Raw genomic sequence first — 24,587 nt, forward strand, 5'->3', positions numbered from 1 at the left:
ATACTGCCCCATGACCCTTGGTACAGCAGACTACTGTAACAATCAATCCCGCATCAGGGATTACTTTGAGTAGCCAGGCTACATGGAAAATAAGTGTTTTGCTCTTCTTTTTCTGTTTTTATTTATTTCTGGGTAATTCGAAAATCTGCTTAATTTGAATATTTTTGCGCAGTTCGCCAAACTTCGAATTAACGAGGTTTTACTGTCAATTAGAATTTGCACTGATAAACAAATGCACCTGCGGTTACCCTCAGTTGATGCCTCAACCTCTGTCATTGGCAGTATTCTCGAACCTGGAGTCCATTTCACGAGAACCGTTTTGTTCAAGATGAGATTATCCTCAAATTCAGGCATTGATTCTGTGCACCATTTTATAGTAGGGGAAAGAAAACACCCTGCACAACTACTCTTAAATTGCACAATAACTAAAGTGCCAGAAATAGCAGGAAAGAGTGCATACTTAATGTTTTCAGCATACCACACAGCGGTCATGCAAAGTACCACAACATGTGCCCCCGTCATGTGCAGCTATGATGGTGCCACTGCTTTTGCTGTACACTATTCAGAAGGGGTGATGCAGTCCATGCAAAGATGCCCCCTCCCCCCCCCCCCTTTTTTTTTTCTTGTACTTCGTTTTCAAAATTTGCAGCCCTTACAAAACATCATATGGTTTATTCGTGTCACACATGTATTTTGAAGACCTTCAGACATAGCAGAATAGTCAGATTGGGGCTGATAAATAGGAAACTGCAAAAGCGACAAGGTAAATAGCTTAAATGAATCGACTAGGTAGAACAAAACTGTGTTTTGTGTTTGTAGAGACAACAGAGGCATGAAAAGTTTAGCGTGTTTATGGTATGACCCTATGGCCTATTTTTTTTGTATATAAAGTTTATTTGTATATAGTTAGACAACAGAGATTTAACAGTACTACTCGCCCAGGGAAAAAAAGTCAAGGTAGGCTTAGATATTGCTGGGCAGAGGCAGTTTGTGCTTTTTTTTGTAATTATGGTGATACAACCAAAAACGCATCTGCAAGAACTTCGTTCAAAAGCCTGTGATTTCCATGAAATATTTCTACTTGCACCTCCTGCACCTGGTAACTCAAAGCTCATGCTCTCTTGGAGAACCGTAAAACATAATTATGAACTTATTATCGTTATTTGCTTATTAAGTGCCCTTTCACAAGCTTTGTCCACCTGGCAAAATAGTACAGCTGCAGATGTGTAGTTCATGTAGGTATATTGTAAGTGCTTGATTACATGATGACACCAGGAATGGCACATATGCGTTGGATTACAATCTAGTGTTTCATTTTTGTAGTGTACAGTGCACTTCACTGTTAAAGGGATCACACGACTGTAGAGCTTGTGCAAATTTTTCTCTCTGGCAAATGTACAATCGGCCGTCGTTGTAGCGGATAACTTGTAGTTGATGGCACTGGCCCCTTTCTGCACACCTGTGAAGTTCACTGACATAGATCCATCTGGAGTAGCCAGCAAAGCAAGAACCTCTGATAGGGGTGCTCCCTTTAACAGTGCACTGTACTGTGCATGCTTTAGCCAAATCAATAAAAAAATAAGGTGCTAAAAAACAATTTATAGACAAATTTATAAAATAAGAATAAATTTATAGACAAAGTTTCTATCTGCATTATTTCCACATCACATAGTGGTTGAACGTCCACTTTCCTTTCAGTATTTCCTTTCTTTATGTCCTCACCGCATGTTTTTTTCTGCATTGAAACAGCCAGTGGTACAAGCCTCTGCTCCGAAGCTTCTGACGACAGTGCCTGTGGAGGGGACACCGGTCACTCGGCAGCAGAAGACGAGAGCAGGGACCATGGCAGCAGCAGCAAAGCCTAACAGCGCAACCGCCCCGCTTCTAAATAACAATGGGGCCATGCCCAGCACAGGACAAGGGCATGAGTGCTGCATCTTCTACATCTTGTCTAAGAATCTGATCTTTTCATTGTTCATTTCTGCTACGTCTTGTGCGCATTCGGATAGTCTTTGCTCCTGTTCTTTCTTTCCCCCGAGTTCTCACTTCAGCCTTCTAGACTAGCTTACATCGTTTTACATCACGCGACCTTGCACTACTGATTTTAACTTGTCAGCGCAAAAGGTGGGTTTCTGCTCGTTTGAGGCAGACTCATGCATGTCCGCTTACCCCCTTTGATATTGCCTTAGAGGTGCCTCTCAGTGCATGCAGTCCTTCTTTATCCCAAGGAATCAAAGATACACAGGGAGAGGGAAGAATCTTTTCTTCACAGCTTCATCAGCGTCATTCCAAGGCAAGGTTTAGTTTTGTGCCATATCGTAAAGGCATTCGTGATGCGCTTCTTGGCCAGGTGCTCCATTATGTAGATCTGCAGTGCAGAACATAAGTCATTCCCAGGTGAATGCATGCCATTCTTTTATACAAGCATGCATGAGAACTGCTTGTCAGTGTGTCATCATCATAATAAGAGCGAAGATCTGTACAGACAGACACTCAGTTATGCTGAAACCTTGTCTGGTGCTGCAGTTAGGTGATGAAGCTGTTTTTCCGTGCTTTTGCTTAGTTTTATATAAGGACACAAACTGCCACCTGCATTGCTCAAGCATTGGTGCACATTAAATATTGATGGGAACACAGTCGCTCACCGACCATTCGGACTTGATTTGGACCATTTGGATTTTAGAAACTGTCCCGAAACGACTTCTGGTCTGCCACCAACAGACAAACGTATGTGCGTAACCTTGGATCTTGGTGGCTGGTGGGAGTGACAACCGGCATGCTTTCTGTTATATAATTTTTAGCTCGCATTGATCTGGAAGATTTTTCTGTACTTGCTATGATAGGCCGAAATGTATAGGTGCTTTTCGGTGTCATTTGAATCAAAACTGTGTAATTACACATAAAACAGCACTTGAAAACATGAGTTGCCTTACCAAGAAAAATACAGCCAGTATCATTTTTACAATACCAATATTGGCGATGCATGACATTTCAATTTTTGCATGGTGTTGCACGTTGGTACAGTTGACCATTTTGCCAGTAAAGCTCACAAAACGTTTCAACTTGAAAGGCAGTGAAATCGGCTTCTTGGACACCCTCACTTAGAATTTCTGAAGACAGTCTGGAGAATCTGCTTCTAGGCACTCGCAATGTTGCACTGCAGTTCCTCAAGACATTGCTATTGTTTCTCATCTCTGACTTAATAGAGCGATTCAACGGATGCAAGGTTGTGGTTCTTGGTTATATGATTTACGAGATGTTATATCGATGACTACACTGTTCACATGCTGGTTTGTAATCTCTTCTCTACACCGACAGCTGGACACACTGATGCAGACATAGGGTTGCATTCCAACATCAAGATTTACACATGGCTGGTGTTGGTCAGCATAATTCCGTCTGTGTCCGTTCAGTCCATTGGCAAGGTGAGGGATAACGGTAAAAGCATTGGGGCATATGTTGTTGTTAGTCGCTAGCGTGAGTGAAAAGCAATGAGACCGTGAGCGATGAGTTCCAAACACAGACTAAATTTTTATTCTCTCACAAGAAGAGGGAGGGGGGGCAGTGTGCCAACAGACTTACCCGTCACGTGCATAACATGGTTTCACAGAGTGGCGCTATAAACTAGCCATTTCAATGCACGCCATTTCTAGGGGTGCGCGGATGGCATTCACTACATGGTGGTCATAACTCATCAAGTTGGAACAAAAATCTGTTGGCTGCTCTATTTCTCCATGCAACATAAGCCATCAAACAGTGCGTGCAGCTATGTAAAAAAAAAAAAAAATGATTTGAGCTGTGCCCATACTTCTCATAAAGGTTATTGAAAATTGACACAAAATCAACAGACATTGTCAATTTCACTTAGCCATCAGATGCAGTTCCATTTCTTTTATGGCACAAATAGTTACTAGTCATGAATTACACTGAGCTAACAGTTAAAAAGTTCAAGTAACAATGTGATTTGTCTCACTTAAGCAGAAGATTCCTGGAAGACTTAATGAACATGCATTCAATTTAAGTCACTCTTTTAATGTATTTTCAACGGTAGCAGGCCCTGTTTCCATCAACCAATTTTTTAGAAACATCAGCATTGTAGAATTCTTTAAACATAGGCTTTTTGCGACTTGCTGTCTTATAGGCTTCTGAGCCCTCTTTAGTTGAAACATTCCTGCTTCTCATTGTGATGTGACAAGGTGCAATCATTCACTCTATTTAAGCATTGCTCAATGTAGACACATGAGAAAAAAAAGGGCATTTTATTGGCTGTAGTCTCACGCTCTTGTATGAGAATGAAACATAGCAATGTATCTCTCGCACTTTTCCCCTTTAGTGTGGACATATGAAACCGCACCTTTTTTAGCGGAAAATGTTCTCCATTGAGAGCCTGGCATGAACAGTCTTCCCGTAGCATTATATTCTGTAAGATTCAGAAATGTAATCTTCTTGCTGTCCATAATTTCTCAAGGCAGGCAACAGCCAGCTGAGTGGGAATTTCACGGGTTTCATGTTTTCACGGGTTTCAGGCTGAATTTCCAACTCTGGCCTTTTAGTGTGAAAAAGTACACACAAGCGTCGCACTCTTTGCTAATGAATCACTGCAGTTTAAAACATAGTGCCTGAAATATGTTGCAGCTGAAGTATGATGCCTGTCAACACGCTGAGCACGCTGAGCACTGCATAAAACATCACTACTTCTTGTTTCACGTTTCTCATTTCATTCTCACCGTAAAGAAGCTTTTTGGTGCTGGAAATATTGGGTTCAAAATGGTTTGAGATTTTGTGAGCAACAGCAGTTATGTCACTGGGGGACATTCAATTGGCATTATTAGGCATGCTGTGTCTTCAGCTCACAACGACCTTGTTCCCCTTCCCTTTTGTTATTGTGCATAGATTTTGTAATATATTCAACATCTTCGGTGTTTCACTCTGTTAGCACTGACAGGGATTTTGGTGTACGACACTGCACAACCGTATTTCTGCTGTGTTATGTTCATTTTGTGCAGTCGCCATTCTTTTGACACCCTCACAACGTGTTTTGTCTTGTGTTGGGAGCATGTTTAAAACTTAGGTTCTCTGATGAACCCGATAATAATTGCTCAAGGCTTCCCGGTTTAAGTGTTCTTTTCAAGTGCACATGTGTTTTAGGCATCTGCACTGTCGCAGTTTTAATTGTGATTATACCTGCACACTGTGGTGGTATCCTTTTTAACAGTCGAGCTTTGTTAAGTTTTTTTTTATCTTGATGTTGTGTCACTTGTGTCAGTCAGTTGAAAGTCATGTTGAACCTCTTTTTTGTTATATTTTCCCTTTTTTTTTTCAGTGCAGTCGAGAATTGGGCTGCACAGCGCTCAACAGTGTGCAAGTGAATTGTGTATCATAATAGAGTGCACAATGTTATCTATGTCTTTCCCTTCTGAGTGAAGTTTTTGTTCATGTTTTTTTATGTGTGTGTTTTAGTTTTTGTTTTCCTGCTGATGACCTGAGCTATAACGGGCAGTAGCGAAACACTTGTTTCAATCCAATATGCATTTCATCGCACAGTTGTTGATGTTTTGTGTCTCTCTGCAATGCCAGGGACATCAAACAGTGACAAAAAAAACCTTGACGCTGACTTGCGCAATACAGAGCCAGTATCTGAAGCAGTTGTACATTGCCATGTTATTTCCAATTGTACAAAGCAAATGACAAACATGCACGGGAATTTTCCTTCTATCAGCCTGTAGGTAATAGGAGCTGTGAGATGCAGTTTGCCCTGTTTTAGTACCAGGGTAGACCTATGTGAAGCTCAGGGGTAGCCACCCATGGTTACTTGTCTCGATTGTTATGAGTGCATAGTGATTCTTGTACAGGTTTTATGGTACGAATTTTGTAAAGCCCCTCCGAATGCAATAACTAGGCATTCTGAAGAAACCAAGTGTGCAGCAAACCGGCATGGTGTTGCCAGACTTTTATGCAATCTCTTTGTAATCGCATGGCCATGCACCACATGCTCTGGTGTTGCAATGTTTCATTCGCGAAGGTTCACGTAGCGAGAGAGCAAGGCATGCACAGAAAATGGAAGCCAGTGCAACTGCTAGGTATAGTTAAGGCATGCGGACAGGGACACAACAGTTCTGATACCATGAAAGATTGTTCTGGAGTTAAATGACAGAATGTTTTGGCCGCAAGTTCTTGTGTTTGATGCTCGGTTTATGAACATGGGCTTCACTAAGGAAAGTGGAAAAGTCACTGTGTTCTCTGTTGTGTTCAAAGCTTATTACAAATCCTTGATGGTGTGGCTGCTTCTTCGGTTTTTTTTTTCTGTTTTTATTTAATACATACACTAGTATATTTTAATATATTGTGTCATGCTGTACGCTGTGAATATACTCACAGTTAAGAAACCTTACTTGGTACAGTGTACGCTCAAAGCAGTAATTGTTAAAGGGCCCCTTACCAGGTCCCGTTGCAAATTTTGGTTATACACCGGAAGTTGCAAAGGTGGTGTCTAGGAAGTGTTGTACCAAAATAATTTCACAGATCAGTTCATTATTGGAGGAGGTAAACGAAATCAACTGTGCTGTTACCATGCCACCAGAAGGCAAATATTACTGCCAAGAAAGACACTCTCCTCCTTTGCCTCGACTAGTGTCCACAAGCGACATTCTTTCCCCGCATTCTCCCATACTGGAGCCGAGGGACTGTGCCACATTCATGTGATGAACTCCGCCACCATTTTTTTCTCTTCTTCTTTTGCTGCATGGAACATTTCCTTGTGCATTCTGCATTGGATGATTAACCGACATTGCGTGCCATGGTTAGTGATGAGCATTCTGTCTTGCATAGAGGCATTTATGAGTGTGTGCTTGACTCTCTCGCCGGAAGCCTGGCTCCCTCGAGAGGAAGGGCTTCCGGCCTTCTGTTTGAAGTTTCAACTGTTTTCACCACATGCAGCCATTCATTACTTTGCAGACGTCATCTCCACATGATCTACACACTGTACTTGTTCGTTTGCAAAGCCCAAACCTGATGAGGGGGGCCTTTAAGCCCTTTAAGAAAAAACTAGTGATCGACAAGGTACAGGGCTGCTGTGTCTCCTGAAGCAAACCACCTAGCTTGCAGTTGCTGTTTCTCTTTAGTGGCAAGCTATTGCTTTACTTATTGAGTTGCCAATGTAATTTTGATGTTTTATGTTTTGTGACCGAATTATCACTTATTTATCTTTCAACCATTCACCTGTGCCACATCGGCAGGTTTGTGCTGGTTCTAGATGTTGTGTTGCGTGTGCAAATGTTCGAGTTACGTTGTTCATAGCAGGCACTCTTAATAACTTGCACTGTTATTGTTACCATTTCTTGAGGGTCTCTTCTTGTGCGTCTGTTCTCCTTGATGCCATCTTTTATGTAGTCTTTTTTTTCTTTATGCCACATTTTTATAAGGGGTCTGCCAAATAGCAAACTATATGATATAGCCTAGCAGCGTCAGGAGATTACCAGCAGCAAGTTGTAGGTTTCTATTTAATATAGATGATAATAAAAAAGACATTATTAATATACTTGTCGTATGGAGTGAGTTACATAGACATAATTCCGATAGTTTGCTAACAGCAGTACTGTCAGCATAAATTTGAAATGTGGAACAGAAAGTAACTGGTCAAAATCCCGGAGAGGAACATGATAAGAGTCCTGGGAATGTGGCTGCAAGCAGGAAATGCAGCCACACACTCGGCCTCCTCAGCAAGTCGGCTGAACAGGTAGGCAGAATGATAACCAGAGTCTCCCACCGAAGGCATGGGATGAAAGAAGACGACACGCTAAAACTCGTCAGAAGCCTCATAGTCAGCAGGGTAATCTACTCGCTGCCATACCACCCCATGATCAAGAGCGAAACGGAACAAGTAGAGACAATCCTGCGGGAGGCCTACAAGACGGCACTCCACCTACCAAGAAATACACCGAACGACAAGCTGCTACTGCTAGGGATTAGCAACACCTTCGCCGAACTGGCAGAAGCACAGCTTGGAGCACAGTTTCACCGACTCAGAGACACGGCTATGGGAAGAGCGCTCCTGACAAGGTTAGGTCACGACCCAAGGAGGCATCTCGATCGATCCGCCGTTACACCTGATGAGATCCGTAAGACCCTGCAGGTCAATCCCATTCCGAAAAACATGGATCCAAATCTCCACGTGGCCAGAAGGCAGGCGCGGGCAGATTATGTGGAAAGGCATTTAGCCAAACTAGAAAACATGGTTTTCACGGATGCGGCACTGTATCCATGGAATAAACATACAAATTACATTAAGGCAACTTCGGTAGTGGTTGGCAACGCAGGCAAGCTAATCACCTGCGCAACTACACGTAGTGCCAGGATAGTGGAAGCGGAGGAGGTTGCTGGTGCGCTGGCAGTGGCTGAGGGCTATCGAAAAGACAAATCAATGGTCATTTTAACGGATTCAAAAGAGACATGCAGGAACTACACAAAGGGTAGAATCTGCAGGGCTGCCTTAGCTATCCTCCGCAAGGCAGAACACCTCAGACACACCGCAACCCACAAACTAATCTGGATTCCGGCACACAGGGGGATAGAAGAAAATGAAAGGGCAGACAGCTTGGCTCGCGAGATCATGTACCGAGTCAAGCGGCCACACGTCCTGGAACAGCACTTCACCGTGGAGATCGGCTATTCAGAGTTACTGAACTACCACAGAGGCAAGAGAATTAGATACCCCCCACCACACAAAGCCTTAACACAGCAAGAGGCAGCTAGTTGGCGTAGGCTGCAAACGGGAACCTTCTCTAACTTACATATACTAAGCAAGCTGTATCCTACACAATTTAGGAACACATGCCCGTGGTGCGGGGCAACCCCCACGCTTTACCATATAACCTGGGAGTATAAATGTAGAATTCCACCAACACAAAACCCAGAGTGAGGAGCAGTGGGAGAGCTGGCTCACCAGCTGCGAGCTCGCCGCCCAAAAGGCAATGGTGCAGCACGCAAGCGAAGCAGCGCGGCTCAATCGAATCCTGGACTAGGGTTTAGTAGTAGGGCCCAACCCTGCTAAGAAGGTCAAGCGTCTGCAGCGATGAAGACGAAGACCGAATGCTAAACCCTCAATGGACCAAATAAAGTTTTCTCTCTCTCTCCACATAATTAACGCATTGGCAAGTAAAGCCCCGTAATTAATATTTAAAAAAATTTCATTCAAGTATGGCAATTGCTCTATAGCTGCTTTCTAAGCACGGGATAGTCAGAAATGTATGTTTCCACATCTGAATTAAGCCGCTGCTACAAATGCGGGTGAAACTGGAAACGTAACAATGAATTCGAGTCGTATTTTTGTTTGTTCATGTTTGAATTTATGCTGATTGTACAGGCAGGCCAGAATAAATTGCTACAAATAAAACAAACTAGCATATTCTGCATATTTTCAGCTGCAGATTGGTAAGCGTCTGCAATCCATGGCGTGGTTCATTCACAGCATTGAGTTTTGGGGCTACCAGACCAGAACAAAATACTACCGTGTACAATGTAAAGTAATATTGCATAAGGGTGTTCCACTTTGCTGTTTAACATTATATTTCATTCTAGCCTGACTAAGTTTGTTGCACTGACTTCGAAACTTGACCGATTATGCAAACTATTACACCTCCCTTATGCATAGTTTCTTTCAACTGTAACTTTGTACAGCAGGCATGCTGATTGCATGCGACACATACTGCTTGGTGGCAAGTATCACTGGAGTCCAGATTGCAAATTTGTGCTAACGTACTTGTTAAGTTTGACAAAATAGTTATGCGGAAAACCTCAAGGTGGAAAGAGGTAATTAATAAAGGGAAAATTAGACATCCACCCTTTCATACCAATTGCTACAAGGGAAACCCATATGGGTTTCTCGAAAGAAAAGTCTCTAAGTTGCAGAAAAATTCGTCCTGGTCCGGGACTTGGAACTTGGGACCACCGCCTCTCCAGGCAAGCCGCCCTACCATCTGAGCTAACCAGGTGACTAGCAGATGGCAGGGCGAAGTCGAATTTGTCAACTCGAAGCAAAGGCAAGAGTTTGACGTAATAGTTCTGTGGAAACCCGCAAGGTGGAGAGAAGTAATTAATAAAGGGAACATCAGACATCCACCCGTTTGTAGCAAATGCTACAAAGGAAACCCATACGGGTTCTTCGAAAGAAAAGCCTCCAAGTTGCAGAAAAATTTGGCCTGGTCCAGGACTCGAGCCCGGGACTACCGCTTGGGTTCCCGGACCAGGACGAATTTTTCTTGAACTGTGAGGCTTTTCTTTCAAGGAACCCATATAGGTTTCCTTTGTAACATTTGCTACGCATGGGTGGATGTCTGATGTTCCCTTATTAATTAATTGGCCTTATATGTTTATTTAGTGCTATATGTTTATTTAATGTTCAAGTGGCAAGTTGAGGCACAATATTCTACCAATTAAGTTGCTTAGGTGCTCTGTGGTACTATATACTCTGTGGACCAGGCTTTGTGAGCTAACCTCGGACATCATTTTGTCCCATGGGCACATAGGCTACTCCTTTAGTTTAGACACTTTTTTTGCCAAACTGCAAGCTTGTCCTGTGTGTCCATCTACTAATCCTCCTTCCCATATGTCAATGCTACTTTTCCTCAGGACGCATCACGAGTATAAAGGAAAGGTGTGGAGGAATATCCTGTCCTCACGAGTGGAGTGCTGGGCACTTCCCTAGTTTACGACGTTGCGCACTCTCCTGAAAGTGATTACTGCTGTTGTCCACTAGGTGCCAGTGCAGGCTGCCAGGTTCTAGGGTGCCTTATTGCTGGCCTGGCAGGCGCTCTCCACTCCGTGCGCATAGGCGCCCTGCTACAGGATCACTGAAAGTAAAGAAAGCAAATGGGCTGGGACAGCGTTCAGGTATTTGTACCAGAAAAACATTGATTCACAATGGAGGAAAAGAACTTGGAAGCTTACCAGCAAGTATGCGGCCTGTATGGTGAGCAACATGTCAACGAAGAACGTAAAGCGGAAAGCCGGAGAGTGCATGATAATCTCGTGGGTGGCGGCATTGGAAAAGAAACCTGCCATGAGTAACTACTTGAGAGGAAAAAACGAAATCAGGAAAGGAACAATTTATGATAACTCGAAGGGAAACTCATTACTTTTCGAAGCGAGATCGGGATGCCTTAGATCACGCACTTGTAAGGCGATATATAAGAAGAAAAAAGAAGCATGTGCATGCTGCGGTAAAGCTAGAGAAACAATGGGAGCATGTTTTATTAGAATGTAAAGATATCTGCCCAGCAGTCGACTTAGGCACCACTAGCCTCCTTGAAGCCCTTGGGTTCAGCGAGAGCAGGGGGAAAGTAAACATGTCCGCAATAGATATTGGTAAGAGGCAATTGGAAGATTGGTGGAAGTAGGGAAATTACAAACAACAGAGGTGTACAAAAACAGTTTCCAATAGGGATTCAGAAAGTTTGGTGGTGGAGTCTATGCGGGTTCTTTATTCTTTTTTTTTTCTTTTTTAACATAGAAAAACAGGCCATATTATAACAAGAGCTTGGTGGCGCAACCCACCACCCCATTCCAAAGGGACGCCCATAGCATCCATCCACCAACTGACAGGGAGACAATCGGATCCGGAGTCCTGACGGGTGCCAGTCGCAATTAATTGACTTGCAACCGCAGTGCACTGACTGTATAGTCTAGAGCAAAAGAATAAGTTTTAAAAAGAAAGTTTATTAACCCATTCGAGCCGTGTTTCGCCGTGGCCAGTAATTTGACCTTAATTTGACCGCAGCTGCGCCATAAGCTTTGCCAACGCATCACGTGACTCGCCGTGCCGAGCTCCATATTAATGCTATATTAATATTATATTAGCTCCAATCCGCCGCCGCCGGATTGGCGCATGCGCTCTCAACAGCGGGGTCGCCGCCTGACCACGTGACTAGCCGCGCGCCTGGCTAAGAGGAGCGCCGTGCTCGCCTAGTCAGTGCAAGCTTGGCCATGATTGAGAGTGAGGGCGGGCCGTCTTCTGTGAGCGTTGCGCGGGAGCGGGAGGCTTTGAGCCATCGTCGCCAAGTGGCGTCTCGCCACCCCGCGGATATCACCCGGCCAGCTGCTTCACTGGAGAGGGTCCGGAATACAACTGGCGTCGCACCATCGAGATCAATGTAGCGGCCGCGTTCGCGTCCTTTCTGTTTGTGCTTCGACGCTGCGCACGTTCACGGCGTCTCCTTGCAAGTCTCCGCAAAGACTTCACCTCCGCACTTGCGCTTTCCCTGTGACACAACAGGCGTCACACCGTCGAATGATGTTTGTTTACCCAAGCCTAATCACAGTCATGTCTAGCCATCGACCTAGGCACAGCTGTCATACCTGGCTTAACGATGATTGTATACCTAAGTATAATAATTACAGCTAAATCAAAGGTTAACCAAGTGAAACCAAGATTACCCCAAGCTAAACCAAGTTTTTGCTTCGCATATCCAGGGTTAGGTGAGCTAAGCCGCCAAGAGAGAGAGAGAGAGAACTTTAATGAGCACCAGGGGTGCGATCGGAGACGGTTGTTCGGCGCGTTCGTTCGGTTACCGGCGCGCGCGATTGGCCTACTCAGCCTACTCCGCGCCGACGTCGCCAGCCGCGGGGCGCGGCCACGTTTTTGGTGACGTCAAAATGACACGCTCCTGTCAATCATCCTCCCACCGAGCATTTCGTCTGCTAGGCGCCGAACCCGACGGGAGCTGGGAAGTTTGGAGCGATCATACGGCTTCGCATGGCGCGTCCGGTGGATTGGATTGGATCCAACAGGCGGCCTTTTAGGCTGCGGAATGGCACGTTTGAATCCAATCCATAGTTTAATTCGAGAAAATGGCGCTTCCGTTGGGAACTTAGGTTGTTGCGCTGGCGTTTCTAGAGGAAGGAGGAGAGCGGGTGGCGGTGCGAAACGCGTTTGAAGAAATGGCAGAAAGTGAATTCCGGAGTCCTTTTTGTTTCTCGAAACAAATAATTCGTTGGTTGTACAGAGAAATCGACAACATCATCGGTGCCAGCGAGCCACTGGAATGTTGTCGCTGCCTCTTGAAAAGTGCGCCACTCTTCCCGTCGTTTTTTTTTTCTTTTTTCTTCTCGCTGTGCGCGACACCACCTAGGGACGACGCAAAGAACCTTATAGTTATAAATTGCAGTAGTCACACGTACTACTATTTGAAAACGTGTTTGGGCTTGAGAAGAAAAAATACATTTTTTTAGATAAAGATTTAATTCATTTGGAAGACGAGAAACATTTGGTTTTGTAGTATACTGTTTGCAAGCAGACGACAAACGACGGAAGTAAACTTCCGGGGAGGTCACCGCTTCCTGATTGGCTGCTCTCTCCGCCCCGCTGTCACAAATTTTACATACTGCAACTTTGTGACGTTGCAGCAACTGAACAGAACGCGTATCGAACAAAATATCTCCGATCGCGCCCCAGCAGTTCAGTCGGCTGGGCCTAGGCCTCCCACGACGGGACGTCGAGGTCTTGCTTCTTCGCCGCTTCGTAGGCCTGCTGGGTCGCCCAGAGTTGGTCGTCGAGATGGGAGCTGCGCAGGGCGGCGTGCCATCTCGACGAGAGGGTCACGGGATTAAGGTCTGGGTATTCATGTTTGCACTCCCATAGCATGTGGGGGAGTGTTGCTGATTCAGTTTTACAGACCTTGCACGTCTGGCTCGGTTAGATGTCGGGTATAAGCCGCAGCCAATCTTTTTTTTCAACCAGAGGCCGTGGTCCGACCGACCGACCCAGGCGAAGTCATGGGATGATAGGCGAAGAGAACTTCGCTTTAAAAAAATCTCAGTGCCCTTCCAATCTGGGAACAAGGATGACCAGCGAAGCTGTGTATCACCATCATCATCATCAGCCTGGTTACACCCACTGCAGGGCAAAGGCCTCTCCCATACTTCTCCAACTACCCCGGTCATGTACTAATTGTGGCCAAGTTGTCCCTGCAAACTTCTTAATCTCATCCGTCCACGTAACTTTCTGCCGCCCCCTGCAACGCTTCCCTTCCCTTGGAATCCAGTCCGTAACCCTTAAGAGGAAGCTTTAGCTCGAGTGCTCCTATCTAAATACATGTAAAAGGAGAATTCGTTTTTCTCGGCAACCACTGCACCAAGTTGGCAAAAATTGCAAAAATTGGCAAAAATCGAACATTTTCAAAAAACGAAACTGTCAAGTTTACAACTCTGTAACTCAACCACTAAAAATGATAATACAATTCTGTGAATTGCATCTAATAGTACATCTAAAGCGGACAAAATTGATATGTTACACACGAATATAAAGAAATGTAATCCTAGGAAAATACAACTTTTGCAAAACCGTTGTAACCAACGTAACAAATTCACGTAAGATGTAAAATGACATATTGAATTTGTCCGCTTGGAATGATCTAATAGATGCCGTTTACAGAACCACGATATCAGTTTTTGATGCAGAGCTATGAATTTGCAAACTTCGTGCTTCTATATTTTTCAAACGGTCAAATATTTGAAAATCGTTTGAAGAAAATTCAAGCCCTAAATCGAAATTCGGCTTCCAACAGTCACTAGACTTTAACTTTCTCTTTCAAATGCAACAAATTTCATCAAAATCGGTCCAGGGGTTATCTCATAAAAACGTTTTTGCGTTTTACATGTATTTGAATAGGCCGCGTCGGAGTTGGGCCCGAGCTAAAGCTTCCTCTTAATGACCAACGTTTATCTTCCCTCCTCATTACATGTCCTGCCCATGCCCCCCATTTCTTTTTTCTTGATTTCAACTAAGATGTCATTAACTCGCGTTTGTTCCCTCACCCAATTTGCTCTTTTCTTATCCCTTAACGTTACACCCATCATTCTTCTTTCCATAGCTCGTTGCGTCATCCTCAATTTAAGCAGAACCCTTTTCGTAAGCCTCCAGGTTTCTGCCCCGTACGTGAGTACTGGTAAGACACAGCTGTTATACACTTATCTCTTCAGGGATAATGGCAACCTGCTGTTCATGATCTGAGAATGCCTGCCAAACGCACCCCTGCCCATTCTTATTCTTCCTATTATTTCGGTCTCGTGATACGGATCCGCGGTCACTACTAAACACACTAAGCAAGATGTTTCCAACCCAGTATAGAGACATTTGCCCCTGGTGCGGCGCCAAGCCTAGCTTATACCACATTACATGGGAATGCGTTCAGAACCAACAATTCCTTCAAATAAAAGACCCGAGTGCGGAGCAGTGGGAGAGGGTGCTCTCCAGCAGCGACCCGAAAGTCCAGCATGGACTAGTAAGGCACGCTCACCGAGTAGCCACCCTCAGTGGTGCCCTGGAATAGGGGCGCCGACCCTGCGCAGATGGGGAATAAGACCGTGAAGACGGCCGACCACATCTGCCACCGCTAATTTCTAATCAATTAGAGCAAATAAAGTTTTTCCTCCTCCTCCTACCTGCACTAAGTAGATATATTCCCTTACCACTTCCAGTGCCTCGCTACCTATCGTAAACTGCTGTTCTCTCCCGAGACTGTTAAACATTACTTTAGTTTTCTGCAGATTAATTGTTAGACCCACCCTTCTGCTTTGCCTCTCCAGGTCAGTGAGCATGCATTGCAATTGGTCCCTTGAGTTACTAAGCAAGGCAATATCATCAGCGAATCGCAAGTTACTAAGGTAATCTCCATTAACTGTTACCCCTAATTCTTCCCAATCCAGGTCTCTGAATGACTCCTAATTAATTATGGGGTTTTAGGTGCCAAAACCACTTTCTGATTATGAGGCACGCCTTAGCTAGTGGAGGACTCCGGAAATTTCGACTACCTGGGGTTCCTTAACGTGCACCTAAATCTAAGTAAAAATGGGGCCGCCGTGGCCGGGATTTGATCCCGCGACCTCATGCTCAGCAGCCTCTGAATAGCTCCTGTAAACACGCTGTGAATGGCATTGGAGAGATCGTACCTCCCTGCCTGCCGCCTTTCTTTATTGGGATTTTGTTGCTTTCTTTATGGACGACTACGGTGGCTGTCGAGCTGCTATAGATATCTTTCAGTATTTTTACATACAGTTCGTCTACACCCTGTAGGGGTTGGAGGACGGACTTCGGGATGAAAACCAAACTTGGGAGGGATTTATTTTACATTATATACAGAGAGGTGAGAGTCAAGCAACAGTCGTACAGTCATTACGGGCCGGCAGCAACTCGGACGCTGCGGCCCGCGGCAAGAAGTTCGAGAGAGGTTAATCAGGGAATCAGGGAATGCTCTGGTCTCTCTGGAATGCTTCTTTTAAACCCTTCGAGGACTGGAAGTCGCGTCAAGTTCGGCCAATGGGAGAGCCCGCTCAGATGACACCACCTTCGGCCAATGGTAGGCACCCGTGCCGTGATGTCACACCCGGCGGCTCCCCGCAGTCTTGCCTTGCTGTGGTGCAATGCTCTCTTCAAAGGCGGAGAAGGGGCATGATTGGGCCCCATTGTCCGAGGCTCACCTGCTCCCGGTGGTACAGCCCCGCTGAGGTGCCAAATGCCTTCTTCAAAGGCGACCGGTGCGACGCTGCCAGGCCTTCCCGGAACATCGCAGCCGTCTTGTTTCGGGACCCACTTTCCTTGCAACAATGCCGGGCGATCCCTTCGTTTTCTGGAAAACTCAAGCATTGAATAGCTACCGCGGCGTACGAACTTGTTGGCACGTGAACTTGTTGGCTCGAGCGATCCTCTGGAATGTGTCATCCGTGTTTCTACATCCCTTACTTAGAAGTGGCGCGATTCGAAGTGGTCTGGGGAATTTGAAGTAGGCTCAGGAAACAGCTCCATATCTAACAGCTCGTCCTCGCCCCGGTTGTTCTGAATGGCCGGTGAACTCAATTCGCTGGCCATGAGGAACGCTGAAAGAACCTGCAGGGTATTGGTGTCGAGCCTCGTTTGACGAACTTCGGGATCCTGGGCCCTGGAGAACAGACGTCAAACAAACCAAACAACACAGCGCTGCACCACGCGTAAGCGCAGGCTCTTCACCCCTGACTCGCCAGGCTATTACTGAGTCAAAATGAACCCTGATCTTTTATTTCCCCAATTTCGACAAAACAGTTCCAACCACCCTTCCAAACAGCTATCCATTTCACCTCAAATGCCGACAAGACCAGAGTACTATTGTTGTTGCAAAACAAAGTGTCGTTGACGTAGCAAACAACAAATGAAAACAGCCGAACATAACTTAAGTGGCCTAACTACACGAACAGCATGTTTCCAATCTAGCGCAGTGGCGTACTTATCGCACGTATTGGTGCCACTGAACAATCTGGTCAACCTCACAAGCACGTAATCACAAGCGCACTAGCATTGTAGTCACTAAACAAAACGCGTACTTGCGTTGTAGGCAAACTTTTTATTTACGCTTACTCACGTTTCTTCCCTGAAAGTCCTACAGGACACGTGACATAAACGAACAATTAAACTTGCGGGACTTACACACTCCGCAGAACCCTTAAAATAATGCGTCTTTTAATAACTCGTTCCACGCATACTTATCTGAGAAGTCAGAATACGGCTGCCCTCAACACACACGAGCAACCTAGCCATAAATCTGCTTCCTTCCGTCCACACAGGACACGCGCTAATGGAACTAAAAACGCTTCTCAGTGCAAATCATGCACTCACTGAAAATATACGCGCTTAACCTTAGAAAATTCAACAACACTTAAAAAGAAAGAAGGTTAAATAACACACGCGCTTTACCATATGCCTTTCGACGATAACCTCGACCTTCAGGTTACTCACACACACACACAAAAAGAAAGCCTATATACTTATTAATGAACATCTCGCGAGACTACAGGTTTACATAAAACGCATATTTCAAATTTCGGAGCTTCTCAAACGAAAACAAACAAAGCTCAAACCTTACACATTGAAAGAAATCCTAGTCTCAATTCGCGAAAACTTTCCGATGTTCAAAAATAAAACAAAACACTTCATTTCTACGGAAGCGCTCTTGGCCTCCCCTTCCAAACGTTTTCGACTGACTCATACCTTCAGTCGGACTCGAGGTGGGCGCGGTTTGAAAGCTACTCTGGCTACCGGGACACAACAAAAGGGCTGACTAACTATCAGCTCCCCCAAGGCGTTACGGTCTCCTGCCAATTTGCGTCCTCGCGCCCCGCTTTCCTCACAAACTCGATTGACCGCGTCGCTACTCCCCACCTGGTCTCGTCCTTCCACCTTGCGTTTCTTCGAACTGCACGCTGAGCTTTGAAAAGAACTACGGAACGACGAGGAGTTTAACAACCTCGTGCCCTTTGTCCGCGTCCGTGCAGAACATGCTTCGCGGTCCCCCTTGGACCGGTGGTTTGAACATTTTGGGTGCGTCAACATCGTCAATGACGACCCCACCTTTCTTCTCCTCGCGCCCTGCCCATTTGGGTTTCTCGCCATCTTTGGCGGCGCTACATTAGTTACCGACTTTCGGTCTTTACCGCGCTTCTTTTTACGGCGCTTTCTCTTTGCACTCGCTTTCATGTCGCCTCGTGCCTCGTGCTGGCCGGTACACATTTCGTCGGCCCGGATCGGTCTCTTACCCGCACAGTCTGAGTGATTTACATTTAAATCTACTCTCACTTTGCCTCGACTGGCGGACAGCCCAACCGACTCTGGCACAATGCAGCAGGCTTTACTCGAGTTAGACAACTCGCACTCTTGCGAACTGCCCTCTGCTACATTGCCCAGCTCACGCTGTGCATCGGCACACAGCCCGTCGGTATCGATTGCTGCCTCACGAGCACAGTCCGAATGATTAATAACTGAACGATCCCTATCTAGGCTATCTAGACTGGCGGAGAGCCGCACCGATCCCTGAACAATGCAGTTGTTCTCTCGTGAACTACGGAGCTCGCCATCCCGAGAACTATTCTCAACTGCATCGTCCAGCTCGCACATCACTTCTGCACGCAGATCTGGCTCTACCTGGGTGCTCGCGTCTGTCGGGTCAGCAGTACCCTTTTCTTCGCTAGCAACCTCGCTAACATTACCAGCGACGCACACGCTCGGTAACTGTGCCAATTTGTTCGCAGCTGGCCTAGCTGTCTCTACAGTCATCTGTTGGCACAGCACCTCGTCGCTCTCCTTGCGGCCTTTAACAGCCTCTGTTGCCACTAAGGCATCGTTAGCAGCTAGCCTATTCCCTTCACTTATCAATCGGCAGCCATTCTCACAGGCACTACTCTTCTCGTCGGCTTTTGGCGAAAATCCGCTAGACACTTCCTCATTCTTTCGCTCTGTACTACCTGCAGAATTCTCAGACAGCCGTTGTCTCTGTGCCAATAACTGATCACAATACTGTATCTCTTTGATCAGTGCTGCCTTCTCTCTCTCATACTTTTGCTCACGCTCACGATACTCACGTTCGCGTTCATTCTCACGTTCGTGACGTTCACACCTAAGAGTAAGTTCTTGAAGCTCATGCTTCCGTTCATTCTCGCGTTCTTCACGCTTACTCTCACTCCTAAGTTCACGACGGTCTCGCACACGTACACGACGCTCACGCTCTCGTGGTTCCTGTATCACCTCCCAAGCAAGCTCAATGCTTTTGCCATCATTGCCACTATCGTTAATCGCCTTTATGATAGCTGGCGTTTTCATCCGTTCGTCCGCCTCAACTCCCAAATCGTCGCACACCAACAATAAGTCCAACCTCGTCAACCTTCTAAGATCCATGGCAGCTGCCCCGACAGGTGGTTAGAACTGTTTTCCTTAATTAATTTGTGCAAACACACAATGCATCAAACTCCCGATTCCCAGAACTATCAAAATGAACACACAACATTTGAGTCTGGCGAATCATAAGGAAAGAAACCACGCGCTCACTTACGGTTGCAGCACCCTGCCATCCGGTTCATTCGTCCGCTGTTCCCGGTTCCTCCGGACTCCCTGGGTCGAAGGCTCGCTCCTTCTTCGCTACTCCCAGTTTCTTCGGACCTCTTTCGACGAAGGCTCTCTCTTCTTCGCTCTTCCCGGTTCCTTAGGATCTCTCTCGACGAAGGTTGATCCGTAGCGCTGCCATCAGCTGTTGCATTCGGAGGCGATCCCACCGCTGCCACCAGTTGTAGGGGTTGGAGGACGGACTTCGGGATGAAAACCAAACTTGGGAGGGATTTATTTTACATTATATACAGAGAGGTGAGAGTCAAGCAACAGTCGTACAGTCATTACGGGCCGGCAGCAACTCGGACGCTGCGGCCCGCGGCAAGAAGTTCGAGAGAGGTTAATCAGGGAATCAGGGAATGCTCTGGTCTCTCTGGAATGCTTCTTTTAAACCCTTCGAGGACTGGAAGTCGCGTCAAGTTCGGCCAATGGGAGAGCCCGCTCAGATGACACCACCTTCGGCCAATGGTAGGCACCCGTGCCGTGATGTCACACCCGGCGGCTCCCCGCAGTCTTGCCTTGCTGTGGTGCAATGCTCTCTTCAAAGGCGGAGAAGGGGCATGATTGGGCCCCATTGTCCGAGGCTCACCTGCTCCCGGTGGTACAGCCCCGCTGAGGTGCCAAATGCCTTCTTCAAAGGCGACCGGTGCGACGCTGCCAGGCCTTCCCGGAACATCGCAGCCGTCTTGTTTCGGGACCCACTTTCCTTGCAACAATGCCGGGCGATCCCTTCGTTTTCTGGAAAACTCAAGCATTGAATAGCTACCGCGGCGTACGAACTTGTTGGCACGTGAACTTGTTGGCTCGAGCGATCCTCTGGAATGTGTCATCCGTGTTTCTACATCCCTTACTTAGAAGTGGCGCGATTCGAAGTGGTCTGGGGAATTTGAAGTAGGCTCAGGAAACAGCTCCATATCTAACAACCCTGATTCCGTAATGCCTCCATGACTGCTGAGGTTTCGACTGAATCGAACGCTTTCTCGTAATCAATGAAAGCTATATATAAGGGTTGGTTATATTCCGTAGATTTCTCTATCACCTGATTGATAGTGTGAGGTCTATTGTTGAGTAACCTTTACGGAATCCTGCCTGGTCATTTAGTTGACAGAAGTATAACATTTTCCTGATTCTATTTGCGATTACCTTAGTAAATACTTTGTAGGCAACGGAAAGTAAGCTGATCGGTCTATAATTTTTCAAATCTTTGGCGTCCCCTTTCTTAAGGATTAGGAACGTGTTAGCGTTCTTCCAAGATTCCGGTATGCTCGAGGTCATGAGGCATAGCGTATACAGGGTGGCCAGTTTTTCTAGAACAATCTGCCCACCATCCTTCAACAAATCTGCTGTTACGTGATCCTCCCCAGCTGCCTTCCCCCTTTACATAGTTCCCGAGGCTTTATTTACTTCTTCCGGCGTTCCTTGTGGGATTTAAAATTCCTCTAGACTATATTCTATCTTCCCAGCGCACACCCAGGATGCACCGGAGCTTACGCCGGTTCCCCGCGAGCTCCGCGACCTGATCACGATCGCACCCATTCCGCGAAACGTCCATCCGGAACACAATCGAGGCAGGCGCCAAGCCCGGGCCACCGCGTTCCTCAAACGAATAAACAAGAAAGCGGACGACGTCGCTTCGTGGACGCCGCCGCCTACCGATGCAACCGAGCCTTCACCGCGGTAGCGGTCTCGTCCTCGCAACGGACTTTAAGCGCCGCCACGGTACGCACACGTGATCCCGAGGTGGCGGAGCAAGTGGCCATAGCCCTGGCAATGCTCGACGATAAGCGAACGACAATATTCAGCGACTCGAGACCAGCCATCAAAGCGTTCGAGAGAGGAGTCGTCTCCGTCAAGGCGTTCCTCCGCGGCGCTGATCAAAGCACCCTCAAACACCACACCGTCATCTGGTTTCCCGCCCACCTGGGTCGGATCCCGGGCGCCCCGCCCAACCTCAACGAGACAGCCCACGACGCTGCGCGCGCGCTTACCGACCGCGCCGTCACCGCCGGGCAACTACGTCTCGATGAGTTGGAGGCGAACAGAGATGCCCCAGTAACCTACAATGAAATAACCAAACACTTTTACATGGGACGACGTCTCTTTCCACCCCCGCACCCTAATCTAAACAGGCCGCAGGCGCTAACGCTACACTTATTACAGACAGATACCTATCCAAACCCCGCCACCTACACATCATCTACCCGGACGCCTACCCAGACGATGCGTGCCCCTCGTGCGGGGTCACGGCGACACTCGCACACGTGCTCTGGGAGCGCAGAAACGCTCCTCCTGACTCTACCTTCGACAAGTGGGAGAAGACCCTATGAAGCCCGCTCCTACATGACCAGCAATGGGCCGTCCAGCAGGCTCGCGCAGCGGCCGCCAGGTATTCCCTGTCGGTCCATGCGTGGGAGACGCCCACTGCGCGCTGACGTGCGTCCTGCAGGACTGCAGGAAGTTTTTCCAATCCAATATTCTCTCTTCCATTATCGTCGTGGGTACCACTGGTACTGTATAAATCTCTGTAGAACTCCTCAGCCATTTGAACTATCTCATCCATATTAGTAGTAATATTGCCGGCTTTGTCTCTTAACGCATACATCTGATTCTTGCCTATTCCTAGTTTCTTATTCACTGCTTTAAGGCTTCCTCCGTTCCTGAGAGCATGTTCAATTCTATCCATACTATACTTGCTTATGTCAGCTGTCTTACGCTTGTTGATGAACTTCGAAACTTCTGCCAGTTCTATTCTAGCTGTAGGGTTAGAGGCTTTCATGCATTGACGTTTCTTGATCAGATCTTTCGTCTCCTGCGATAGCTTACTGGTATCCTGTCTAACGGAGTTTCCACCGACTTCTATTACACACTCCTTAATGATGTCCACAAGATTGTCGTTCATTGCTTCAACACTAAGGTCCTCTTGCTGAGTTAAAGCCGAATACCTGTTCTGTAGCTTGATCTGGAATTCCTCTATTTTCCCTCTTACCGCTAAATCGTTGATCGGCTTCTTATGTACCAGCTTTTCCTTTTCCTCCTCAGGTCTATGCTAATTCGAGTTCTTACCATCCTGTGGTCACTGCAGCGCACCTTGCCGAGCACGTCCACATATTGTATGATGCCAGGGTTAGCGCAGAGTATGAAGTCTATTTCATTTCTAGTCTCGCCGTTCGGGCTCCTCCACGTCCACTTTCGGCTATGCCGCTTGCGGAAGAAGGTATTCATTATCCGCATATTATTCTGTTCCGCAAACTCTACTAATAACTCTCCCCTGCTATTCCTAGTGCCTATGCCATATTCCCCCACTGCCTTGTCTCCAGCCTGCTTCTTGCCTACCTTGGCATTAAAGTCGCCCATTAGTATAGTGTATTTTGTTTTCACTCTACCCATCGCCGATTCCACGTTTTGTACCTCTTATTAAGTTTCACAACAAAACCGGCCACGCTCTCGTTAATGCTGTAGAATTCCTGTATGTTACCAGCTATATTCTTATTAATCAGGAATCCGATTCCTAGTTCTCGTCTCTCCGCTAAGCCCCGGTAGCACAGGACGTGCCCGCTTTTGAGCACTGTATATGCGTATTTTGGCCTCCTAACTTCACTGAGCCCTATTATATCCCATTTACTGCCCACTAATTCCTCCAATAGCACTGCTAGACTCGCCTCACTAGATGAGATTCTAGCATTAAACGTTGCCAGGTTCAGATTCCAATGGCGGCCTGTCCGGACCCAGGGATTCTTAGCATCCTCTGCTGCGCGACAGGTCTGACCGCTGCCGTGGTCAGTTGTTTCGCAGCTGCTGGCGATTGAGGTCCAGGGTTTGATTGTTGTATTTTTATGGGAGGTTGTGGCCAAGTACTGCACCAGGGTGGCCAATCCTGCTTTGGTGAGAGAGTGCATTGCCGTTCCTGGTCACCGGGATCAGGCCGCACTCCAGGCCTGTTTATGCAATTTTATCAACACGCGTTTTTTTTTAATCCGGTGGAAAATTGCGCGGCACCGGGATTCGAACCACGGTCCTCTTACACGCCAGGCGGATGCTCTACCTCTATGCCACCGCTGCACCTTGTGTGTGTAAGCTGTGTATGTCGGTCCCTTAATGGCGAACTGCACCTCCGCCGCGGGTAGGGTCGGCATTGCGCTATCTTCGGGATCGGTATTGCACTATCTTCGTGATTGGTCCACGTACGGGGAGTGCTTAACGCCTGCTTCACCTCCGCCGCGGGTCGGCCTGTCATTACACTAGCTTCGGGATCGACCCACGTATCGGGAGTGCTTAACGCCTGCTTCACCTCCGCCGCGGGTCGGCCTGTCATTACACTAGCTTCGGGATCGACTCACGTATCGGGAGTGCTTAACGCCTGCTTCACCTCCGCCGCGGGTCGGCCCGGCATTGCACTATCTTCGGGATCGACCCACGTATGGGGAGTGCTTAACGCCTGCTTCACCTACGCCGCGGGTCGGCCCGGCATTGCACTATCTTCGGAATCGGCCCACGTACGGGTAGTTTTTTTTTTGTTTTGTTTACAACGATACGGAAGCTTCCTTGGATGGTAGAGGTATATACAGCTTCGCTGTAAAAGCGATCAACGCTACTATAGCCCACCAATCTGTGCTACGAAGAAAAAAACGTTGCGAATCGGGGCTTGTACCGTTATGTCTTCTTCGCCCTAGTGCCGTCTTTGTGGTGAGAA

General features: G+C 46.9%; 1 protein-coding gene across 7 annotated transcripts in view; it reads left to right on the forward strand.

Annotated features, from left to right (window-relative positions):
- LOC142582956 (homeobox protein PKNOX2-like) overlaps positions 1–7,537 on the forward strand; it is a 38,521-nt gene extending 30,984 nt beyond the window's left edge. For all 7 annotated transcript variants that reach the window (XM_075693118.1, XM_075693117.1, XM_075693123.1 and 4 more), the window contains one exon: positions 1,750–7,537. In XM_075693118.1, the coding sequence (XP_075549233.1) occupies positions 1,750–1,865 (116 nt within the window). In that variant the 3' untranslated portion in view covers positions 1,866–7,537. The remainder of the gene's footprint in view (positions 1–1,749) is intronic.
- The last annotated feature ends 17,050 nt before the right edge of the window (positions 7,538–24,587 follow it).

The sequence above is a fragment of the Dermacentor variabilis genome, chromosome 5 (genome assembly GCF_050947875.1).
Source record: "Dermacentor variabilis isolate Ectoservices chromosome 5, ASM5094787v1, whole genome shotgun sequence".
In the NCBI taxonomy this organism is placed as follows: Eukaryota; Metazoa; Arthropoda; class Arachnida; order Ixodida; family Ixodidae; genus Dermacentor; species Dermacentor variabilis.